Source organism: Pleurodeles waltl, chromosome 4_1 (assembly GCF_031143425.1).
Source record: "Pleurodeles waltl isolate 20211129_DDA chromosome 4_1, aPleWal1.hap1.20221129, whole genome shotgun sequence".
Taxonomy (NCBI): domain Eukaryota; kingdom Metazoa; phylum Chordata; class Amphibia; order Caudata; family Salamandridae; genus Pleurodeles; species Pleurodeles waltl.
Window position 1 is genome coordinate 541,572,550 of NC_090442.1, and position 20,158 is coordinate 541,592,707.

The following is a 20,158-nucleotide window of genomic DNA, read 5'->3' on the forward strand; positions in this document are numbered from 1 at the left end:
TGTCTGCACCTGTCTGAGCCTGAAGGAGGCTTGGCTGGAACACTCTCTAACATCTCGTATTTGGCCACACAAAAGTAAGTTCTTTCATACTTGTTTGGGCCTGCTGACAGCATGGGGGAAAAGGAAATAGACTAGCAATGCTATAACACCTTTAAACGCACTACGATTCACAAAATGTTGGAGAGCTGTGGGGGTCATTACTAATGAAATTGTGCTGACTGAGTGCAGACTTTCATTTGTTCTGGGACCCAGTGAGATAAATATGGGGGCTGCTACAGTGACAGATAGAACAAGGCTACAGCAGGACAATAATAACACTCCAATTACCCCAGAGTGTGGAACCTTTAAGGAAAGGCCTTCCTCCCTGTCCCTGCAATCTCAAGTAACCCCTGTCTCAAAAAGGAAAAGAAGGGGGTGGTCAGATTCCCCCCATCCACAAGTGAATTAGCCTGTCATCCCCCTATATGTTCAGAGAGGGTATTTAATGAGTTTTATGAGCACTGCGGTAAAAGGGTTACAACATATTCAGATTGAGCTACAAGCCAGTTTGGAGTGCTTTACCCTCAATTGAATCCTGGCTTGCAGCTATGCACTAACCTCAGACTTCTGAGAACTGGTTTGCTCCATACGCGATTCATCATTACCTATAAGCCCTATAGCTAGCTTACCTCTCCATCCCTTGCACACTGGCTATTCCTCTGCTACTTCAGACGAAACCTCAGCACGAATATGCTTAATACCAAGCCTAGAGCTGAAAACAGAGGGGTAAACTTGTCCCTGCACAGAATATAATGCATTATCAACAAATGCAACAACAAGGTATCTCACTGCTATTGCCAAGAATAGCACAGAAGGCGATACAAGATGCGGCCCTCCCCCAGCTATTACTTCTAGTAACAGTGACGTTTGCAGACTGGGCATTAATGGAAATCATTATTAATTACCATAACTTTTTTATTCACTACATTGTTATCTTTTCTTATAAGTAACACCAAAGACAGACACATAAGAACTGATGCTACAGGCTGTGTGGCCCACAGAAGACAAGATGGCCAGGATCTCTATTAGCTCCCATCATCAGGGGAAGGAACTGCTGTTAGATGACACATTCCCTGGTTCAGAGACCTATAAAAGTGTAGACGAGATGAAAAAAAAACAACTGTGTAGCAGGGCAGTGCCACATTTGAGCTTTTGATGAAGAATGTCCAGGTGATGAGCTGTTGGGTAGTATCTTCCACCTACTAATGCAGTACAAGACTTTAACTGCATGGTTCTTTCTTCTTCAGCAGACTGTTGAGGAGGATGTTTCAGTGCGAGGATCGGCTGGGATGGCCTGATTTTTACAGGAGCAAAACAACTCAGGAAGAGAAACTCTGTCCTGGTGTTGTTCTTGGGTCTCAAGGGGCCGCCTGCCAGGTCCTTTGTCTTGTGAGAGATAGTGCACCCTCCACAGTGCCCTGTGGAGAACCAGAAAAAGCTATTTTGTTGTTACCTGGCTAATGAGTTAGCTAGGGGCCTATGGACTAGCTGTGGGTGTGGATGGAGATGTTGCAACATCACAAGCAATGTTACAGGCGGTAGTACTATGGTGCCTGAGACGAGTAGCTACTGCTTCTATGCATGGAGGACTTTCAAAAGCCATCTTGTACAAAGGCTAGTTTCGCTGCATAGAGGCTCTTAATGACATTATGGAGGGTTGAGGAGAGTGTTGATGGTGCCAGTTTTAGGGGGACGGAAGTACTGTGTGGCCATAGCACTCCTTTATACTCTTAAATTTTCACAGATAGTACACATGAACAGAGCTTAGCGCCTCTCTTGAGCAGCTTAAAAATGACCTGAAAAGTAGCAGGCCTTTTCAAGCAGCACCCCCTGGATCCTCTTTACAAGGCTGACTACAAGTAGAAAGTAGTAAGCGACGAGACACAACTATCTCAGATCACAAAGTGATCAACAAGTGAGAAAAATCTAGGGATATTAAAGGTTATGTTGATGAAAAATGGAATAATGTTTAGAAAAACCTAGAATGGAAATGCTAAGTCAATCTTAGAGGGATATTGACTGTGTGGAGTTTGGACCGGGGCTCATCTTATGCATCACCTTTGCACAGGTCGAAAATGCTACATACAGGGCATGAGTTAAAGAATGTTCAACAAATATCGATTATTAGGGTTGGGGGAGCAGCCAACCTTTGGGAGATCTCCTCCTGGGAGGATTGGGGAAATGGAGACGTCCACGACTGCTTAGGGCTACTTCGGTTATATTATAGCCCAGGGAGTACATATCTGTCCATTTTGTGTTACCAGCCACCATTTTGTCTAGGTGACATGGTGGTTGGTGCTAGTTAGCGTTTTTCTGCTGCGCAAGGCAGGCGGCCGTGACCTTCTTACTAACGGAATGCTCACGGGGGCCTCCGAGTGCGTGGCGGTGGTATTTGTCTGCTTGCTGCCTTGTAGCGCTGGGGTGGCAAGGGCTGAGGTAAGCGGGTGGGGCTGCACTCAAGTTCATAGAGCAGACCCAGGAGGGAGTGGCCGAGTGAAGAAAGCATGGTCACTCCTCAGCTCCCAACATCCAAACGCCTCTGGCAACAACACCCCAGGTTGCCGAGGCGCACAGGGCCCCACCCAGGTAGCACAGACGCTTCTGCAATGGCGGGCACACCTGGAGGTTGCTGCACAAGTGCAGGGGGCAGGAAGGCACCTCATAACCATTGAGCAATGGCAGGGAAGGAGAGGGGCAGGACCATGGGAAACCAGGTGCGTCTCTTTTCTGTTTCACAGACCTTGAGTGGGGTATGGGAGGAAGGTGGGTTTCAGCCCAATCCTGAGGCTGCCGGGGAGGTGGGGAGGGAGAAGGCAGAGCCCAGTTGGACAGAGGGGGTGATTTGGCAGCCGAAGGCCATAAGTGGCAGACAGTTTTTCTGGAGGCATCAGGTTTGTCAGTCTGGGCACCAGAGGGCACAAGGAAGATATTGCAAAGGGCATGTAGGGACGAGGTGTTCGGCTACACACAGTATGGAAGGAGATGGTAGACCACAGGAGCCAGCTTCAGCACTGGTGGTGGCCCTCTTGGAATGGAGTGATGAGGGCAACAAGGAGGCTGAGGAGGGGCAGATGGGGGGGGGTGGGGAGTCTGGCGTATGAGGCTGAGAGTGAGAGCCACTGCTTCTTAGTGAAGTGGCTGGGAACAGTGTACGGGAAGCTACTGCAGGCAGAGTGTGCCCAGATGCTGACAACAGGGTGTATGTGCCTGTAGTGGGTGCGGTCGGGCCTGTATGGAGTGGCAAAATGCTGGGAGGGGAGGGATAGAGGGAGGGCAGCTTAGGCGGGAGTGTGCTTCACATGGCTTAGGGGCTGCGATGTGGTCTAGGAGGGGTTGCACCAGCACATCAGGCCTCTTTTCTATTTCACAGGGAGACGCTGTGCGTGACATGGTGGACTCATGTGAGCGCAGTGTGGCTCGGTGGCCCAGAGGAGAAGTGAAGGCAGGGCCCTGGGCAGCTGGCCGGACGACGGCAGGAGTCGGAGCACCCTTGACAGAAGGGTCAGTAAAGGATGCCTTCTCAGTGCCACAAAATTGAATGTATAGTACAACCTCAAACGTCACGGTGCTGGGGAGGCAACGTCCTGAGGTGGAGGAGCGGCAGAGAGGGTAGGGTACGCCTCCTCAGAAATGGCAAACAGTGGAGTACATGATTCACAAGGAGGTATCAGCGCAGGGAGACGGGCAGGCTGGGGCCTAATGGGCAGATGACAGAGTATGTACAGTGCACGGTATTGGATTATGGGGAGGAGAGTATGGAAGAAGGAGAGGTGAAGGAAGAGAGTGATGGTTGGGATGCTGAGGACGAATAGGGGCAGGATGGGGATAGGGATAGGGATAGGGATGGGGGGCAACTCATGGTACTCTCTCATATGTTGCAGGAGATAGGTGCTGCAGGGAGGCCTAGCAGACACCGGAACAGATCCAACAGGTCCAGCTGGTGAGGCGAAAGGCTCATGAGTGGCAACTGACCTTGGCACCAGGTAACAGTGCTTTAGAAACAAAACTGATGTATAACATGGTGTCAGTTATGGTGTAGGCTAAGGAGCCTTCAGGACGTGGGGAGGCTTGCCTTCGAAAAGGTGCATATGTGCTGGATGCAGGTGTGGACACGGAAGCAGCGTCTCAGGCAGCGGACCGTACAGCTGCAGATGAAGAGAAGCAATAGCAGTTACAGACATCAGAGGGTGGTACGCAGGGGGTGGAAGGTGTTGGGGAGATGAGAAAGGGTCAGGTGATGCCAGTTTGATAACAGGGGGGTTTCCAATGTAACTGAGGTAATTAAATGAGGAGCCATAGGAGAGCAAAGAACTAAGAAGCTTCTGTACATGGGAACATCAAAGTTGCTAAGGGCCCATATTATGTTGGCGACAAAGAACTTTTTTTTTAGGAAAGGAAAGTATGTGGAGACGTTTTAGCTCCTCCATAGAGAGCTACAGTCCAAGCAGGGATCAAAGGAGGAGGAATGATAGTGAAACAGCCACAAGTCCGAGTGACAATTGAGAACTGGACAGCGGCATTTCTAATCTATGCCGGGGTTTACTGCAAGACATAACCTGAACTGTCGGTAGCGCTTTTTAAATACATGGACGTGATTAGGAAAGTGCAAATTAACCACGGGGCTATGCATGAGTCTAATATGATGAGGAGTTTCTGGTACATATGGTGCCGGACCCAGAGGTACAGTGGGGAGAATTTGATACCGATCTCTGACAACACACAGTGGACCCTGCCAAACATGGGAAGTCGGTTTTTACAGTCAATGGGCTGCCAATAGTGTATGGGCCCTTTCAAGGGCATCACACTTGGGGTGGGGACCACAGCCAGGGAACAAACTGAAGTACCCAGCCCGAGGCCTGTTGGGATTTCAATCAGGGCAGCTGCACAAGGGAGTATTGCAAATTTCTGCATTAATGCTTCAAATGCTCCAGCAGGCATGCCTTGTTAAACTGTTACGGTGCAGGCAACACATCAGGGGGTATAGCTGGACAAGGGCAGCCGCAGCAAGGTGGGGTGAGTGAAAAGCTCTTACTCTAGTTAAGCTGGAGAAGTTGTGTTTTTGGGTGGCACAATAGGACTGCAAAGGGGAGGCAGAGCTTTTATTGGAAGGATTCACATGGGGATTCAAACTCTGTTATACTGGACCAAGAAGGTGGCGATGGGCAGAAAATCTCAAGTCGGCAGATGCTCATAAACAAATTGTGCAAGTAGGTGCAAGAAGTTTGCATGGCAGGCCCTTTTTCGGATTGACTGAGCCAAAAACTTAATGGCTTCACCCATTTGGAATGGTGCCAAGGAAGGAGAAAGGACAGTTTTAGTTAATTCAGCACCACTCTTGGCCGTAGGGCAGTTCAGTGAACAATTTTATGCCAGAGGAACAGATCCCAGTCCCATACGTATCCATGGGCGTGGCCTTGGCATTGGTGGAGGAAGTCGGACAGGGGGCGCTAATGACAAAAAGTGACATTAAGTCAGCTTTCCATTTGTTTCCGGTACACCCTGACAAGCTCTTAGGGATGCAGTTTGAAGGGGTTGGTATGTGGACAAGGCACTCTCTACAGGCTGTTCCATATCATGTGCACTTTTCTAATGTTTCAGCATATTCCTGCAATGGGTCTTTACAAAGCAAACGGGACACAGGCATATAGTACATTACTTTGATGATTTCTTCCTGGTAGGCAATTCTGACTCAGAGCAATGTCAGAGTATGCTAGAAAGGTTTCAAATAATTATGGATGACTTGGGGGTCTCTTTAGCACCTGTCAAGACAGTGGGTCCTAACAAATTATCATCTGTGCTGGGCAAGGCAGATGGTGTGTGGAGGAGTGGCCCCTAGAATGGAAGTGGGGTGGGCATACTATTGTCTTCTTGGAATTCTTTTCCCAGGTGGTAGTGGTGACTGTTTGGGGTTCGGAACTGCTACATATAAGGGTGGTTTTCAAGATTGACAATTTGGCGTTAGTGCAGGGGGTCAACAGATAATCTGCAAGGGACCTCTGGGTGCTGCTCTTGGTGCAGGTATTCGTATTGGGTTGCCTGCACCATAACATTGCACCCAAAGTGAGACGCATTTAGGGTGTGAACAATGACACTGCAGATGCTTTGTCTTGTTCACAGTGGTGCAGTTCATTTTGACGTTGATAGACAAGGGACAATCAAGGGTTACGATCGTAGGTACGTTAGCAGGTTTAGCATTCATGGGTAAGCTGATCTGTGTGTCTGCACCATCAGCAGGAGAGCTGTGTAGGAGAAGGTTAGAGGGTTAGGCCAGGGAATCAGGCAGGGCAGGGCTGGCAAAGAGACCAGTGACATTGGATATACTGGGGCACATAATCACATCACTGCGAACAATTTGCAGCAGCAGGGAGGAGACCGTGTCTTTTAACACCTTGATGGTCTGGATGTTTTTCGGGGCCTTTAGAGTATCAGAGCTGCTAGGGAGGAGAGAGAAGAGAAGTCTACGGTGGGAGGAAACACACATGAGCCAGGAAGGTATTCACGGCACAAAATTAACAAAAAGAGGTGCCCGTTTTGTGAGGGCGGAGGTATCACGGTCTTAGAACATATGGCTCTGTGATTGAGTATGTGGAGTTCTTCAGAGGAGAGGGTGTGCATTTATCTTTCGTAGGTATGGAACTGGACTTGCTAAATACTAGGGACACGCTAAAGTGGTTATTGAACTTTCACTAGACATCAACTATTTGAGGGGAAGAAAAAGTCAGAAGGGTGCCTTTTTCTGGGTGGCAGGGGCATGGCAGGTTGCCATGGTTGACAGAAGTTTATGGTTGTTGAAAGTGGAAGTCCAGGTTATTAAGGAACGGGTAGACAAGAGCACGCCTGGACGAGCCAGGAAGTTAAACGTTAGTTAGGATATTATGTTACAGGTTCAGAGTTATACCAAACTGGGAGGGCTTTTAAAGACGACAATCATTCAAATCAGCCTAAGGAAATATAGTATTTCAGGGGGTAGGTTGGAGGGAGGCGGGCAAGATATGGGAAGGGGTGTCACATTAGGTGAACTAATTGTATAGTGAGCCCAGTTGTTTTGTGAGGCAAAGGCATAGGTTTGTGTTTGTAAGTGCATCTGTTATCAATAAAGAAGCCTTTTTTTCCACAGAAGCCCGGTGTCAGTGGTTGGTAATACTACACTCTTCCCCAAATGCTGGGAAACGCATTTATGACAGACAGACAGCAGCAAAGAACGGAGGGAAATCAAGGGAAGCAACAAAAATGAAAAGTAGGGTTTTGGATTCGTGAGAGAAGTACTTTGTATTAACTGTACATATAAAATAACTAACTTGACAATCTGACTCAAGATGTAGATTTGTAATACTGATAAGAAGTCAAAACTTACGAACAACTTTAAGAACTTTGGTTTGGAGTAGTTTACATTTCATATAAGTATTCTGTATGTGATCAACAAAGTGATGTAAGCCATGTGCTGTGTATAATCCACCCTGCTAACATCAGGTAGTTATAGGAATAAAAAACAGATTTTTTTTTAAGGCAGAACAGGATAAATCGAACTCACAGTTTTTAACACAGAACAATTCGGGTGGAAAAGCACCACTTGCACGCAGGTGGCATGCTAGCCTGGACATGCTGCCAATATCTAGATGCAGTCTTGCAAGAGACAGCAATTAGGGAATTAGCTGTGCTACAAATAACCTACTATAACCTACAAAAATAAAAAAACAACCCAAACTAAACATAAGTAACAGGAAGTGCTGATGTCCTCATCCTCTTACCCAGCAAAGCCACTGCAGCAGGTTAAACTACTTTCATATGGACGTAGCAATGCCGCATAATTTGCAGTATGAATGAATGAGTTTAAATGTCCACAGGCACATACAGCAATAAAAAGGTGCATCATGCCGCACTGTACTCCGAAATATCAATGACTGTCATGCAGCCATGAACATTTAAGCTGCACCAATACACTGGTGAAGTTCAACTTGAATGACTGTGTGATGTGTGCTTCGTGATAGATATACGCAATTATTTCCAAGGTTGATGCAGCAGTATTTATGCAGGGAGACACTTTTGGAACAGAGAAAACTGATAAAAATGACCTGATGATTACGGTGCATTATACTTGACAAAATCGCTTTTCATCATTGGAACACATTCATCGAGCACTTTCAGTATTATGGGGAGCAATAAAACTGAGAGAAATAAAACATTCACTGCTCTGTGGCAATATACCGAAGTCTGGGTCCAAGATGTAATAGGAAGCCGGAGCGTCATTTTCTTCATATTCCAGTAATCCTGCGTGGAAATACGCAACCTGCTTCCTTATCTAGGAGCCTAGTTATGTAGCGCACCTTCTATCGCTGAAATATTTTGGGGGGCACCAAGATTTTAGTTTTTGATAACCAAAGTGAGTTATACTCCCACTTGTCTGTCGATAAATCCCTCCCAAGACAGAACATCCTCATCTTCAATGTGGTGACCCCACAGTACTATCCCACCAGAGATCAGTGGTGCTCTTACGCACTCCTTCAGTAGCTATGAGAGTCCGAAAGCGGTGCCAACAGCCGACAGCATGGGTTCCCCAGAATTCTTCTTACTTCACACCATGTACATGCGGCTGACCTCATTACCTTGAGCCTTACTTTTTTCTAAGTATTTAGGAATACTAAACTTTTACAGAAAATTTTCCTTGCATAATCCTTTTATCATCTCTTGAAAAATTACCCCATTTTAGTCTTACCAGGAGAACCAAACCGTGGTCAGAATGCCTTAATCTGAAAAGCCTAGCAGTGCAATTCTACGTCACATAAACCCAGGCCACCTTTAAACAACTTCTTTCTTATTTTTTCATGGAAATCGGGCCCCTTTGGAATTCCAAATAAAGGTGTTATTCTAGATTGGAGTTTGGTCAGGACAGATTTGTTTAAAATGAACGAGTTGTTGTCAAATATATAATCATACCATATGTTGGTACGATTTAAAAATGTTGGCATCCGAAGTTTATGCGTTGTGCTGCCTAATCTCCGCTTTCTCCAGTTCTTATTGGTTTCCCTATATTTTTCTTTCTGCTTTTCTCTCTTGTTGTCAGTCAACATCTGGTGGTAAAAGATAAGTGGTAATTCCCAAAACAAAGTGTCAGTGCCCTCTACCTGTAGCTACCCGCACAAACTGAGCAGTAAATTACTGAACATTGGTGACTGATGAACAGGAATTTTTAGTTTCCGTTCACGTTTAACGGGACGCCATTTTAAAAATACAATATATCTCTGGGTTCTTGCTTACAAGTGATCCACAAATGTCGGTGAGGTTATCTTAAAAATGGATTCTAGATATGAAAGGTGAGTGCTCACATACAGGCATGGGTTAAGGCCGGACTTAAGAAAGGCGTCAATGCCACATGTGGTAGAATGTGTCACCTAGCAAGGAAAATCTTAATGCACGTACAGTGAACAGACGTGGGAGGCAGAGAGGGACGGGGGAAAGCTGCACCAGTGGGCTGCTGGCTTTGGAAGGGAGTGGGCCTTGAAAACGCGGATAGGAGTACAGCTTAAGTTGGCTTTCCTAAACGGGGCATTCTCCTCCGCAGTACACTAAGAGCATTTGTTTCCTGCTCCATCGCGTGTAAGGTGTTCCTTGCGCCCTCTTGTTCTGCAAATTAATCATGCCTAACTCATTCCCAAGGTGGACAACCTGAACTCTGGTAAATGGCTCCGTTTCCGATGCAAAAATCTATGAGTAACGTAACTGCAGCCATGGGTTGGAATCCTTCAGGCCAGACTCACTCTTCATCTTTCACAGGTCTACACGACGAGTGCCGCTGTGTTAGGTTCTCTAATTCTCCACAGCAAAGTGTTTTCCAATCACCATTCTCCCAAGGAAAGCAGCCAGATCCCCCTTTGCAGCAGAAAAATAATGTTTCCCCCAGGGCCAGGTTCCAGCAGGTGGGCCAGGCCCACCCAAACGTGACCTTTGGCCCTCCCATTCAGTAGAAGAGGCCTTGTAGAATGCTCATGAGAAGTTCTCCCTACATTTGGGCTGCCAAACATTTTATGATTTTTCACTTTGTTTACATTAATGATCAGTCAGGGGTAGCGTTGCCACCTTCTGCAGTTAAATCATGCCTCACTCATTCCCAAGGTGGACAATTTGAACTCTATTAAATGGCTCTGTCTCTGCTTCCCATATCTACGAGGCAAGCTGCAGTTGGGTGGTGTGTACTGGGGTGGTGGGGAAAGGGTGTTATCTGCCAAGGATGCAGCAGGTGCAGTGGCACCAGGGCCCAGGTATTTGAGCGTCTTCTGAAACTCAATTATATATGTTTCTGTATAGGGATTCTGAGAGTGTTTATGTATTTTGATCTGTGTACGATGCGCACAGTCATACAGTGTAGGATGGGGCATACATTATACTATTAAGATAGTGGCAGTGCATTCCTCATTGGATGATCAGCCACAAAGAAATCATAAATGTCTGACCAGCATTTAAGAATAAGTGTGGAATGACATTGCTTACTAGAGTATGTGTCTATCTGTTCTCTGCCAGATGTTATGGTAAACTAAATAACCGGTTTATCTCATTTCAGATACAGTACTAGGCTGAATTCATTCTCACCAGTATTGCAGGGTTACAAATGTATTTCATACTCTAATATCTCGAAGTACATTCCTAGGTTATAGTGAGGGCCATTGGAATTAGGTAATTTTGCTCCTAGGGTGCTTTCCACATAATTATGGATTTGCCACATGAACCATCTTCTGGTGAATAATCTGCAGATTCAAAAATGTTTGTAGCTCAAACTGATCAAAAGTTACTAAGGATGTTGCAACTCATGTTGCCGCACAGTTGAAGGCCCTTTGCAAAGGTTCACTTGTCACCTTTCTGCTGCTCATTGGTTTGTTGGGTGTTAAACTTGTATTAATGAGGTGCAACACATGCTCAGACAGTGTTAAAAAGTGTAAACAAAAAAGACAATAATGAAGTAATACTATCTCAAAATGTGTCGCATTATGCCACATAATTTGCATTTTCTTGCTGCACAATTTATTTAACCGTGTTGCATAATTTGGTGCTCCCCTGCTGCATAACTTCAGTGGCCCTGGTTATTGTAATTTTACTCTTTGTCTAATCACATCTACTTGCAATGGGACTGATCATAATTAAGTTCAATAAACAGCTGCCATGGGTTATGCAATGTGGCAATCTATACATAAAGTGGCATTATTGTTAACTCTCCAAACTTAACTCAGAACTAAATAATTCATTCAGATCTATTTTTAAATGGGCATCTCCCAGGTTTTGCCACAAACAAAATATGATTTTCAGATCAATGGACCGTCTTTGTATACAGTGCAGCGTACTTTATACAGCTATAACAAAACCAAACGTACAATTTTTAAGACAACATTTTTACCATTCTATTTGGTGACAGTTTCTAAATAGTGTCTGTTTACTTTTTACATTTCACAGCATATGACTAGATTTGATATGGCAATAAGTTACAATAAGTGGCAGTAGAGGGGCCCTTGTTGGAGCATATGGATGACACTGAAGCTTGGGGAGTGAGAAACATGCTTTACTGTATACTGAGCAGTAAGACTAGCAGGTCAAATAGGTGCTTTGGAGATTGCCCAAAGGGGGTCTTGTCTCAGACCTCAGGGTTTCAGAGCCCAGGCCCGAGAAGGTGAAGGACGCATTACAGAAGCCCCTTTAAAGGGCACCGTATTGGTTTATGTTTTGAGCCACAAGAACTATCAGAGGGACAATGCTCTAAATACAGAGGCGGTTTCCATTTGTGCAGCAGATGTAGTAGCATCAGGGCCCAGGGCTTGAGGGGCTCATTGCACCCTAATCATTGCTGTTCTTCACAATTCAAACAGCGGTTGTGTGTGTTGGGGGTAGGGGGATTGAGGAGGGATTTGATTCCTTGCACTAGGGCCCATGCCAGAGTAGAAACGCCATGGTCTACCTAGCAATAGGTCCTTTGTGGGGAGGGAGGGAGCGGGTGTGAAATTTCTCAAAAGAACACCTGCAAGCATTTTTTTATGTGGAAAAATAGTCCCATTACTAGTAGGCATTACTAGTAGGCATGCATTCCATTAGTAGAGATGAAAGGTCACAGTAAAGGAGGAAATATTTGCTTGTGTGATGAACTCAATACCACACTAAACGCAGACACACAATGAAGAACAGCAGCAAAACAGTATCGCTGGGACTTTGAATGGCAATTATACATGTTGAACGATCAACTGGACACGTTTCCAACACTATGGGTGGAGGTTGGGGGGAGCTTTCTAATGAACATGTTACTCAGGTAACAAATTATCTGGTGGAGACATTTCTAGTTGCAAATTCATTACCTTAGAATTTCCCCCAGGTGTCAGTCTGGATCAGGAGATTTTTCTCGAGCAGTACCCCTGCGAGCCGTTAGGTGGCGTCGGTCGACTGTGTGTCTGTTGTTGGCCGGATATGACATCGTGGGTCGTATACAGGCATCACCCACGCGCACTGACATCAGTTTCTTTTCACGACTTTCCACGCCAGAAGCACAGAGCTATGATGCACACAGACCCTGGTGCGTCAGAACTAGGGCCCTGAAAGGGAAGTCCCGGTCCCTAGGAATCAGTTCACAGAGCGGGAAGGATGGGTGGTTTAGTAAAGAATCTGCAACTAGAATATGTCTCTACCAGATAATTTGTTACCGAAGGTAAGTAACTTGTTCACCTGATAGAGACTTCTAGTTGCAGATTTCTTACCTTACAATAGATACCCAAGCAATACCATCCCCGGAGGTGGGTCTGCAAACCAAGATCATACTAGGAAGTCCTGCCGGGCCGAACGGGCAAAGAACCCATCCCTTCGAACCCGACTGTCCAGGCAATAGTGTTTGGTGAACTTGTGCAATGATGCCCACGTTCCTGCCTGTCAGATGTCCAGGACTGGAACTCTGCTTGCTGACGCAGTGGTTGCAGCTGTTGCTCTGGTGGAGTGAGCACGCACACCCTCCTGGGGTTGCTTCTTAGCCAATATGTAGCACAATTTTAAAGCAGAGACATGGTTCTCTTCTGCACTGCCTGACCCTTCTTCACACCCACAAAACCCACAAAGTTGATCATAAAAAAGTAGGCAAGGTGATGAACTGGCCTACATGAAAGGGCGTGACCACTTTAGGTAAAAAGGAAGCCCTGGTACGAAGCACCACCATGTCAGGATGGACGGAAATTAAATGTGGCTTCAGGGAAAGGGCCTGTAGCTCACTCACTCTGCGGGCAGAAGTGATGGTTACAAGGAAGTCTGTCTTTAGAGTAAGAAGCCGAAGTGGACAGTTGTGAAGTGGCTCGAAAGGAGCACTCACCAGGAAACTAAGAACCAAGTTAAAATACCACTGGAGGCATTATGAATGGAAAAGGAGGAAACATATGGGTAAGACCCTTCAGGAATCTACCAAGAATCGGAGATTTAAACAAAGAGGGTTGGTCAGGTAAGCTGAGGTGGCAGACAAGTAACCCTTGAGGATGCCCAAAGCAGAGCCCTGATGGGCCAGAGAAAGCACAAACAAAAGGACCTCAGAGAGAGGGGCATAGAGGGGGTCAACAGACTTGTCTGTACAACATGCCACAAATTTTTTCCAATGACAGGTGTATACGTTTTGGTGGAGGGACGCTTGGCTGCCAAGATAACGATAGAGACTTTGGGCGGAAGGTCAAAAGCTGTCAACTGTTGCCGCTCAATATCCACACAAGAAGGTGGAGACTGGACAGGTTTGCGTAGAGAACCGTCCCCTGCTACTACGACAGAAGATCATCCTTAAGGGGCAGTCTGATTGGAGGATAAATGGCAATGCTCAAGAGCTAAGGATACCAGATTTTTCATGCCCAGTCCGGACCCACAAGAGATATTTGAGCCCGGTCATTCTTGATCTACTTGAGAACTCTGGGCAGAAGTGGTATTGGTGGAAAGGAGACCTGAGTTCCACTCAAGACGAAAAGTGTCTCTGAGCAAGTGCCATCATGGAAACTCCAATGCGCAAAACAGCTGATATTGCGTGTTTTCTGCAGAGGTGAACAGATATAACCAAGGCTCTTCGCACTGCTGAAAGAGACCTTGTGCCACCTCTCGATGGAGATGCCATTTGAGATCGATCAGGCATTGATGGCTGAGTTTGTCCACTCAGTCAGTCTTTGAACCACTCTGAGTGTTCAAAGAGCCCACCAGATGTTGAACAACCAGGGACATGCCCTGATGTTCCAACCATGTCCAGAGGTGCAGAGCCTCCAGACAAAGGGTCCATGACCCCATCCCACCTACTGCAGTACCACATGGCGGTAGTGTTGTCCATGAACACCGCACCACTTTCCCTTTGAGAGAAGGAAGGAATGCTTTCAATGGTAGCCTGATCGCCCTGTGCTCCAAAAGATTGATATGGATCCAGGACTCCACCGGAGACCATACACCTCTGATCTCCGCCTCTCTCATGTGGCCGCCCCATCTCAGGAGTGACACATCTTTCATTACTGTCAGATCTGGTTGTGGAAGGGAGAGGGATCTGCCTCTGACCCAATCGCAGTACAAAAGCCACCACTGCAGATCTTGCACAGTTCACTCCGAGGTCTGGACCATGTTGAAGAGATTCCCCTGATATTGCGCCCACTGGAACTTCAGGTTCCACTGCAGAGCCCGCATATGCCATCTGTCATGTGTCACCAGGAGGATGCAGGAGGCAATGAGACCCAGCAGCCTCAGAGTTAATCTCACCGAAATCCAGGATAGAGGCTGAAACATCAGTATCATAGCCTGAATATCCTGGACTCGCCGCTCCAAAGGATAGGCCAGAAACTGCACTGTATCCAGAATGGCTCAGATGACAGGGGGCGTCTGAGAGGGAGTCAGGTGTGACTTCGGCACATTTATAGTGAACCACAGCATATGCAGGAGATCCACCGTAGTCTGGAGGTGGGAGACGACAGCCTGGGGTGAGCCCGCCTTCAACAGCTAGTCGTCAAGGTAGGGAAAGACTGAAACCCCTAACCTGTGCAGATGAGCTGCAACCACTGCCATCACTTTGGTGAACACCTGAGGAGCGCTGGTAAGGCCAAATGGGAGCATGGTAAACTGAAAATGCTTGTGGTCTACCGTGAACCACAATTAACGTCTGTGGGCAGGCGGGATGGGAATATGGAAATATGGGTCCTGCAAGTCCAACGCTACCATCCAGTCTCCTTGGTCCGGGACAGATAGGTCCTGAGCCAGAGTGAGTATTTTGAACTTCTCCTTTTTGAGGAAGAGATTGAGGGACCGGAGTTCTAGGAAACGGCGTAGGCCCTTGTCATTTTTAGACACTAGAAAGTAGCGGGAATAACAACCACAACCTACTTCTGGCACAGGAACCCTCTCTATGGCACCTTTGACCAAGAGCGTTGTCACCTTGCGGAGAAGTGCCAGGTGATCCTCCATCATCCGGTTGTAGGATGGTGGCATTGATGGTGGAGAAGTCTTGAAGGGGAGAAAGTAGCCCCTTCGGACTTTTTGCAAAACCCACCTTTCTGATGTGATGGATTCCCAGTGGGGAAGGTGATTGCGAACCCTGCCTTAGACTGATCCCTGATGGGAAAGCGTCAGGCTAGCAAGGTTTGGAGGCTGCGGTGGGAGGGGTGGTGGACTGGGCCGACCCACAAGGACAGTGGATCCCATGCAGAGGCTGGGCAGCATGTGCAGCTTAGTGGCAGGAGGGAAAGGGACGTGGTTGGGTACTCCTTCCATAGCCACAAAATGGGTAAAAAGCAGATTGAGGGGGCAAGGGACAACTGCGAGGCCCAAGGACTGATCTGTAGCCCATAACTCCTTAAAGTGCTTGAGTGCCTAGTCTGCTTTGTCTCCAAAGAGATGGGTGCCATAGAAGGACATGTCCATAAGCACAGCTTGGACGTCCCCCGAAAAACCCAGATGTCCTCAACCAAGCATGGCAACTCAAGGCCACTGTCAATGCAACTGATCTGCCCAGTGAGTCGGATGCACCCACTCCACATCGTATTGTGAACTGTGTCCCTCCCATCTGCAACAGCTTGAGAGAGAATGGCCCGGGCCTCCTCCAGGACCTGTGGCAGCACCAGTGCAACTGTGTCCCATGAAGTATGGGAGTAACGGTCCATTCATGGACAACAATGCCAGACTAGAGGAAGAAAACATTTTCTTCCCAAGCTAATACAGTCCTTTGGATTGCCTATCCGGGAGTGCAGAAGGTAATGTGCCTGGGGCTGTAGAGGCCTTGATAACCAAGCTCTCAGTGGTGGGGTCTTGGGTCAGGAATTCTGGGTCATTAGGTGCAGACCTATGGCAACGGGCAATTGTCCTATTACCAGGAGCCCCTGTGTTAAATTTGGACCAAGTCACCAGCAGGATATTAGTGAGGACCTCATTGAAAGGCAAGAGGGGTTCTGAAGAGGAAGCCCCAGGCTGAAGCACCTCAGTCAGGAGTTTGGCCTTACAGCCAAGGAAGGCACAGGACCTTAGCCGCTCTCCTCACCACCACTGATTATGATGCTTCCTCCTCCGTAGCCACAGTAAGGGGAGAAAGCATGCCAGCATCAGAGGAAGTGTATAGATCACTGGCCTCACCCTAGCCCTGAGCCCAGTCCCTGGTGGTCATCAAGCTGGTATTCTAATGGGTCCAGCAACCCCTCCATACTTTCACCATACTCCTACCCATAAGAATAAGGGTCAGGGTCCAACCTGGGGAGACAGGGTCCTGTCGAAGTGATGCCCTTCCAGCTCCGTGTTGGAAATAGGTATGGGATCAACACTGACCGCGGGCCTGGGCAGCTTTGGGAGCATCGATTTCTGCACAGTCATTGGGAAAGGTCGTGGTGGCGCAACTGATGCCGCTGTGGATCCGGAAACAGATACCTGGGTGCCCTCCGGAGTCGAGGCTAAAGCCACTGGTGTGAACCCGAGGGGTCCCCTTCAGACCTAGCAGGTTCGGACTTCCCAAAAATTAGGCGCATGGTCTCATAGAAGGTGCTGCCTCCCGGAAACTCAGGGAGGTGTGGAGACGACCCAGAAGTAGGTTCCGAGGACAGAGGCCTAGAGTGATGACACTCCTTTTCCCACGTCGCACCATCCGACCGACATGAAGTCAAACAACGTTTGCTCTTCTTCGGCGTCGTCTTATACTTACCCGAGTGTCCTGAAGATTTTGAATGGGACGCCAGAGTGTTGGCTCCGCGAGTGGTCTTAGGACCTTCCTCTCGACCGGGAGCACCGAGGACCCGAGCGCTGCACCGCGAGAAGCTTTAGGGACCTCTACCTCAAAGCCTTCGGGTTCATGGCCCAGCACTCGGAGCATGACTTCGAGTAGTGCTCGTGCTCCAAACACCAAATACACACGAGGTGCGGATCCATCATGGTCATCAGCCGATGACCGGAGTCGCTGGGCTTGAAGCCGGTCTTCTGTGCCGAGATCTCGGCGCACCAGAATGTCAAGAAAATCTTCAACAAAAGTTGAAAAAAATTGTCAAAAAGTGAGCTGGCGCGGAAAGAAAAGAACTGACTTCAGCATGCCAGGGTGGTGCCTATGCACGACCCACAACATTATATTCGGCGAAAACGATGTAAACAACGGACGTGGAGTTGGCTGGTGGCACCTAACAGCATGCACGGGTACTGCTCGAGAACAATCTGCAGATCCAGATTGACTCCTGAGGGAAATTCTAAGGTAAGGAATCTGAAACTAGAAGTCTCTATCAGATACACAAGGCTGAGCTATAAAATGTTATACAGAGCAGGAACCCTGAGAAAACAGATGATATAATACATACAACTTATCACCTGGCAGATTTTACCAATGACAGATTATTGACACAAAAGAGATAAAACGCTCTACCCAGTCTCTTCTACTGGCCAACCTAAAATGTTGATATGAGCTGAGAGATAGCATTATTAAAGGGAAGGAAACTACATGGCATAAGAACTACAACTAGTGGGATACTTTAGGCACAGTCACCCTGAGTCCCTTATGCCTCCCCCCTTCTTTTACTCTTTTTCTTAATGTTCTCAATGCAAACATACTTTTTACCATCAACAACCACCCAGGTTCCTTTTATCAGCTTCCCTGCTTATAACATGCATGACTGTATGGCATAACTCTGCATGAGTGTAATTCGCCATGGTCTATAATCATTGTTTTGATATATGAAACCAATGGTACTAGACACCGTCAGTGAGAGCCGCAAATTAACCATTACCTTTTCTTCAACACTTTCTATTCAGTTAAACTCAATTAATAAAAAAACAGTATAGCTGCAGGCTGTATAGGATCTCTGGTGAAGACCGAATTACAAGCCCTGTGAACCGGTGTCATGGCCTTTTTCTTCTATCGAAGACTACAGTTAGGTGTCTTGATTTTTGACAGGCTTCTCCGTGCCGCTTGGAATTCACGCCTGACTATATTACGCACACTTCATCATAAAACAAGTTAACATTCTCATAAGTATATGACAAGCGCACTGTTACTGAATCCTAAAATCACAAGGTATCTTCTTTTGTTTCTTGACCCTTTAGATTCGACGACTTTAGCCAATAAGGTAAGTGATGCAGTGACGTCATCTATCACTGCCTCCTTCGTGCCTATAATATACCTGTATGTGGGCTAGTCCCGCATTTCTGGATCTTTGTGAACAGGCGAAATTAACGCATCCTTGGTAACATTCTGGAAGTACGGTTACTATGGCTAGTATTTGCAAGCCTTGTATGCTAACGAACCCGTCTCCTGGATCCATCCAGAGCGAAGTAGCGTGGGACTAGCGCATAGTAAAGTCTGAAAATTTTGTAATGGGCTCTCTCTAGTGGCAGACATTCAAACTGCAGGTGAAACCTGGCCACCTACTTGTGTTATGCGGTCCTCATTGAATAGTATTTTTAATGAAAAATTACTGGTTTAGACTGCCCTGCAAAACCTCGAGTTATAACATGTTTAAAAAAAAAAAGCTGAGATACTGTTAATGTTTTTAACAGACAACCGACGCTTCCATTAATCGTAGCCGATGTAACACTTTCAGATAGCAGCGCCATTCCTTCAACATTTATTCACATTAAATATTTCAGAAAAGAAGTACTTACTGCCTTCCCACGTACAATGTAAGAGATTTAAGGCACCCTCCACCCTTTTCCAGTGTTGAAGGTGAAAGAATGCGTATGCTATTGCTTCGCTGTCCCCTCTCTTCAAGATATGTTCTGGGGGTAATATTAAACTTTTCATTTCTAGAAGATACTGCAACAGAAACGCAACAAAACAGTTATTTTTCGCAACGTGTCCCACCATAGGTAAGTAAATAGGTCAATTCAGAAAAACAAGACACACAGCTGATCGATACGAAGCAAAATGAAATTTACACTGGAAATGGCCAAACCACTTTTGAAAGTTTTGATTATTCGCATTAGCTCCCAGTCCCCTCCTCTTATGTAAACGGTGCCCTATCTTATCAATGCACCTAGTACAAGATGTTTTACTTCAGAGGCAGTTAGTACATCGAGGGTCTTTACTTTACACTGCGGGTAAAGCAACTATATCTATATACATTATATTACACGCTCACACAGACATACATAAATATAAACATAAAGGTGTGTTTGTGTGTGTGTGTGTGTGTATCTATATATATATCTATCTATATATATATATATATATATATATATATATATATATATATATATATATATATATATATAACACTTAATATATTAAGTACAGTCAAAATATAGATAAAATAGGTGAAACAATTTACAGAATAGGAAAGAAGCACAATTTTAAATAAAAAAAAGGAACGTACAAAAAACCTCACAGCCAGACAGGCGGATAGATAGAGAGATGAATAGATATATATCATAGGGCTTTTGGGAGTACACCTACACATAGGAGAAAATGGTATATCAAAGTGCGCGGGACGGGGGGTTTACTGTTCCTACTGTAGCAGGACCAAAGCTGACTTGCCTCAAGTCCATGGGTCCCCGACACTGCGATGCGCAGATAAGGGCCATTTGCAAGATTGGACAGTGAGTGCTGTTGAGTTTCTCTCATCCAATAGTTAGTAACGGGTTCGTATCTCAAGAGCATCTGTTGCCCTTCTACCAGGGTTCCGCCTGCGACGTGATGCAG

The 20,158-nt window shown here is 46.5% G+C and overlaps 1 protein-coding gene across 10 annotated transcripts in view; it reads right to left on the reverse strand.

The window, feature by feature from the left end:
* ST7 (suppression of tumorigenicity 7) overlaps positions 1-20,158 on the reverse strand; it is a 557,088-nt gene that overhangs the window by 48,723 nt on the left and 488,207 nt on the right. For 5 of the 10 annotated variants that reach the window (XM_069228910.1, XM_069228918.1, XM_069228914.1 and 2 more), the window contains exon 12: positions 19,121-19,273. In XM_069228910.1, coding sequence (XP_069085011.1) covers positions 19,121-19,273 — 153 coding nt within the window. The remainder of the gene's footprint in view (positions 1-19,120; positions 19,274-20,158) is intronic. The other 5 variants (XM_069228912.1, XM_069228915.1, XM_069228920.1 and 2 more) reach the window with 2 other exon arrangements.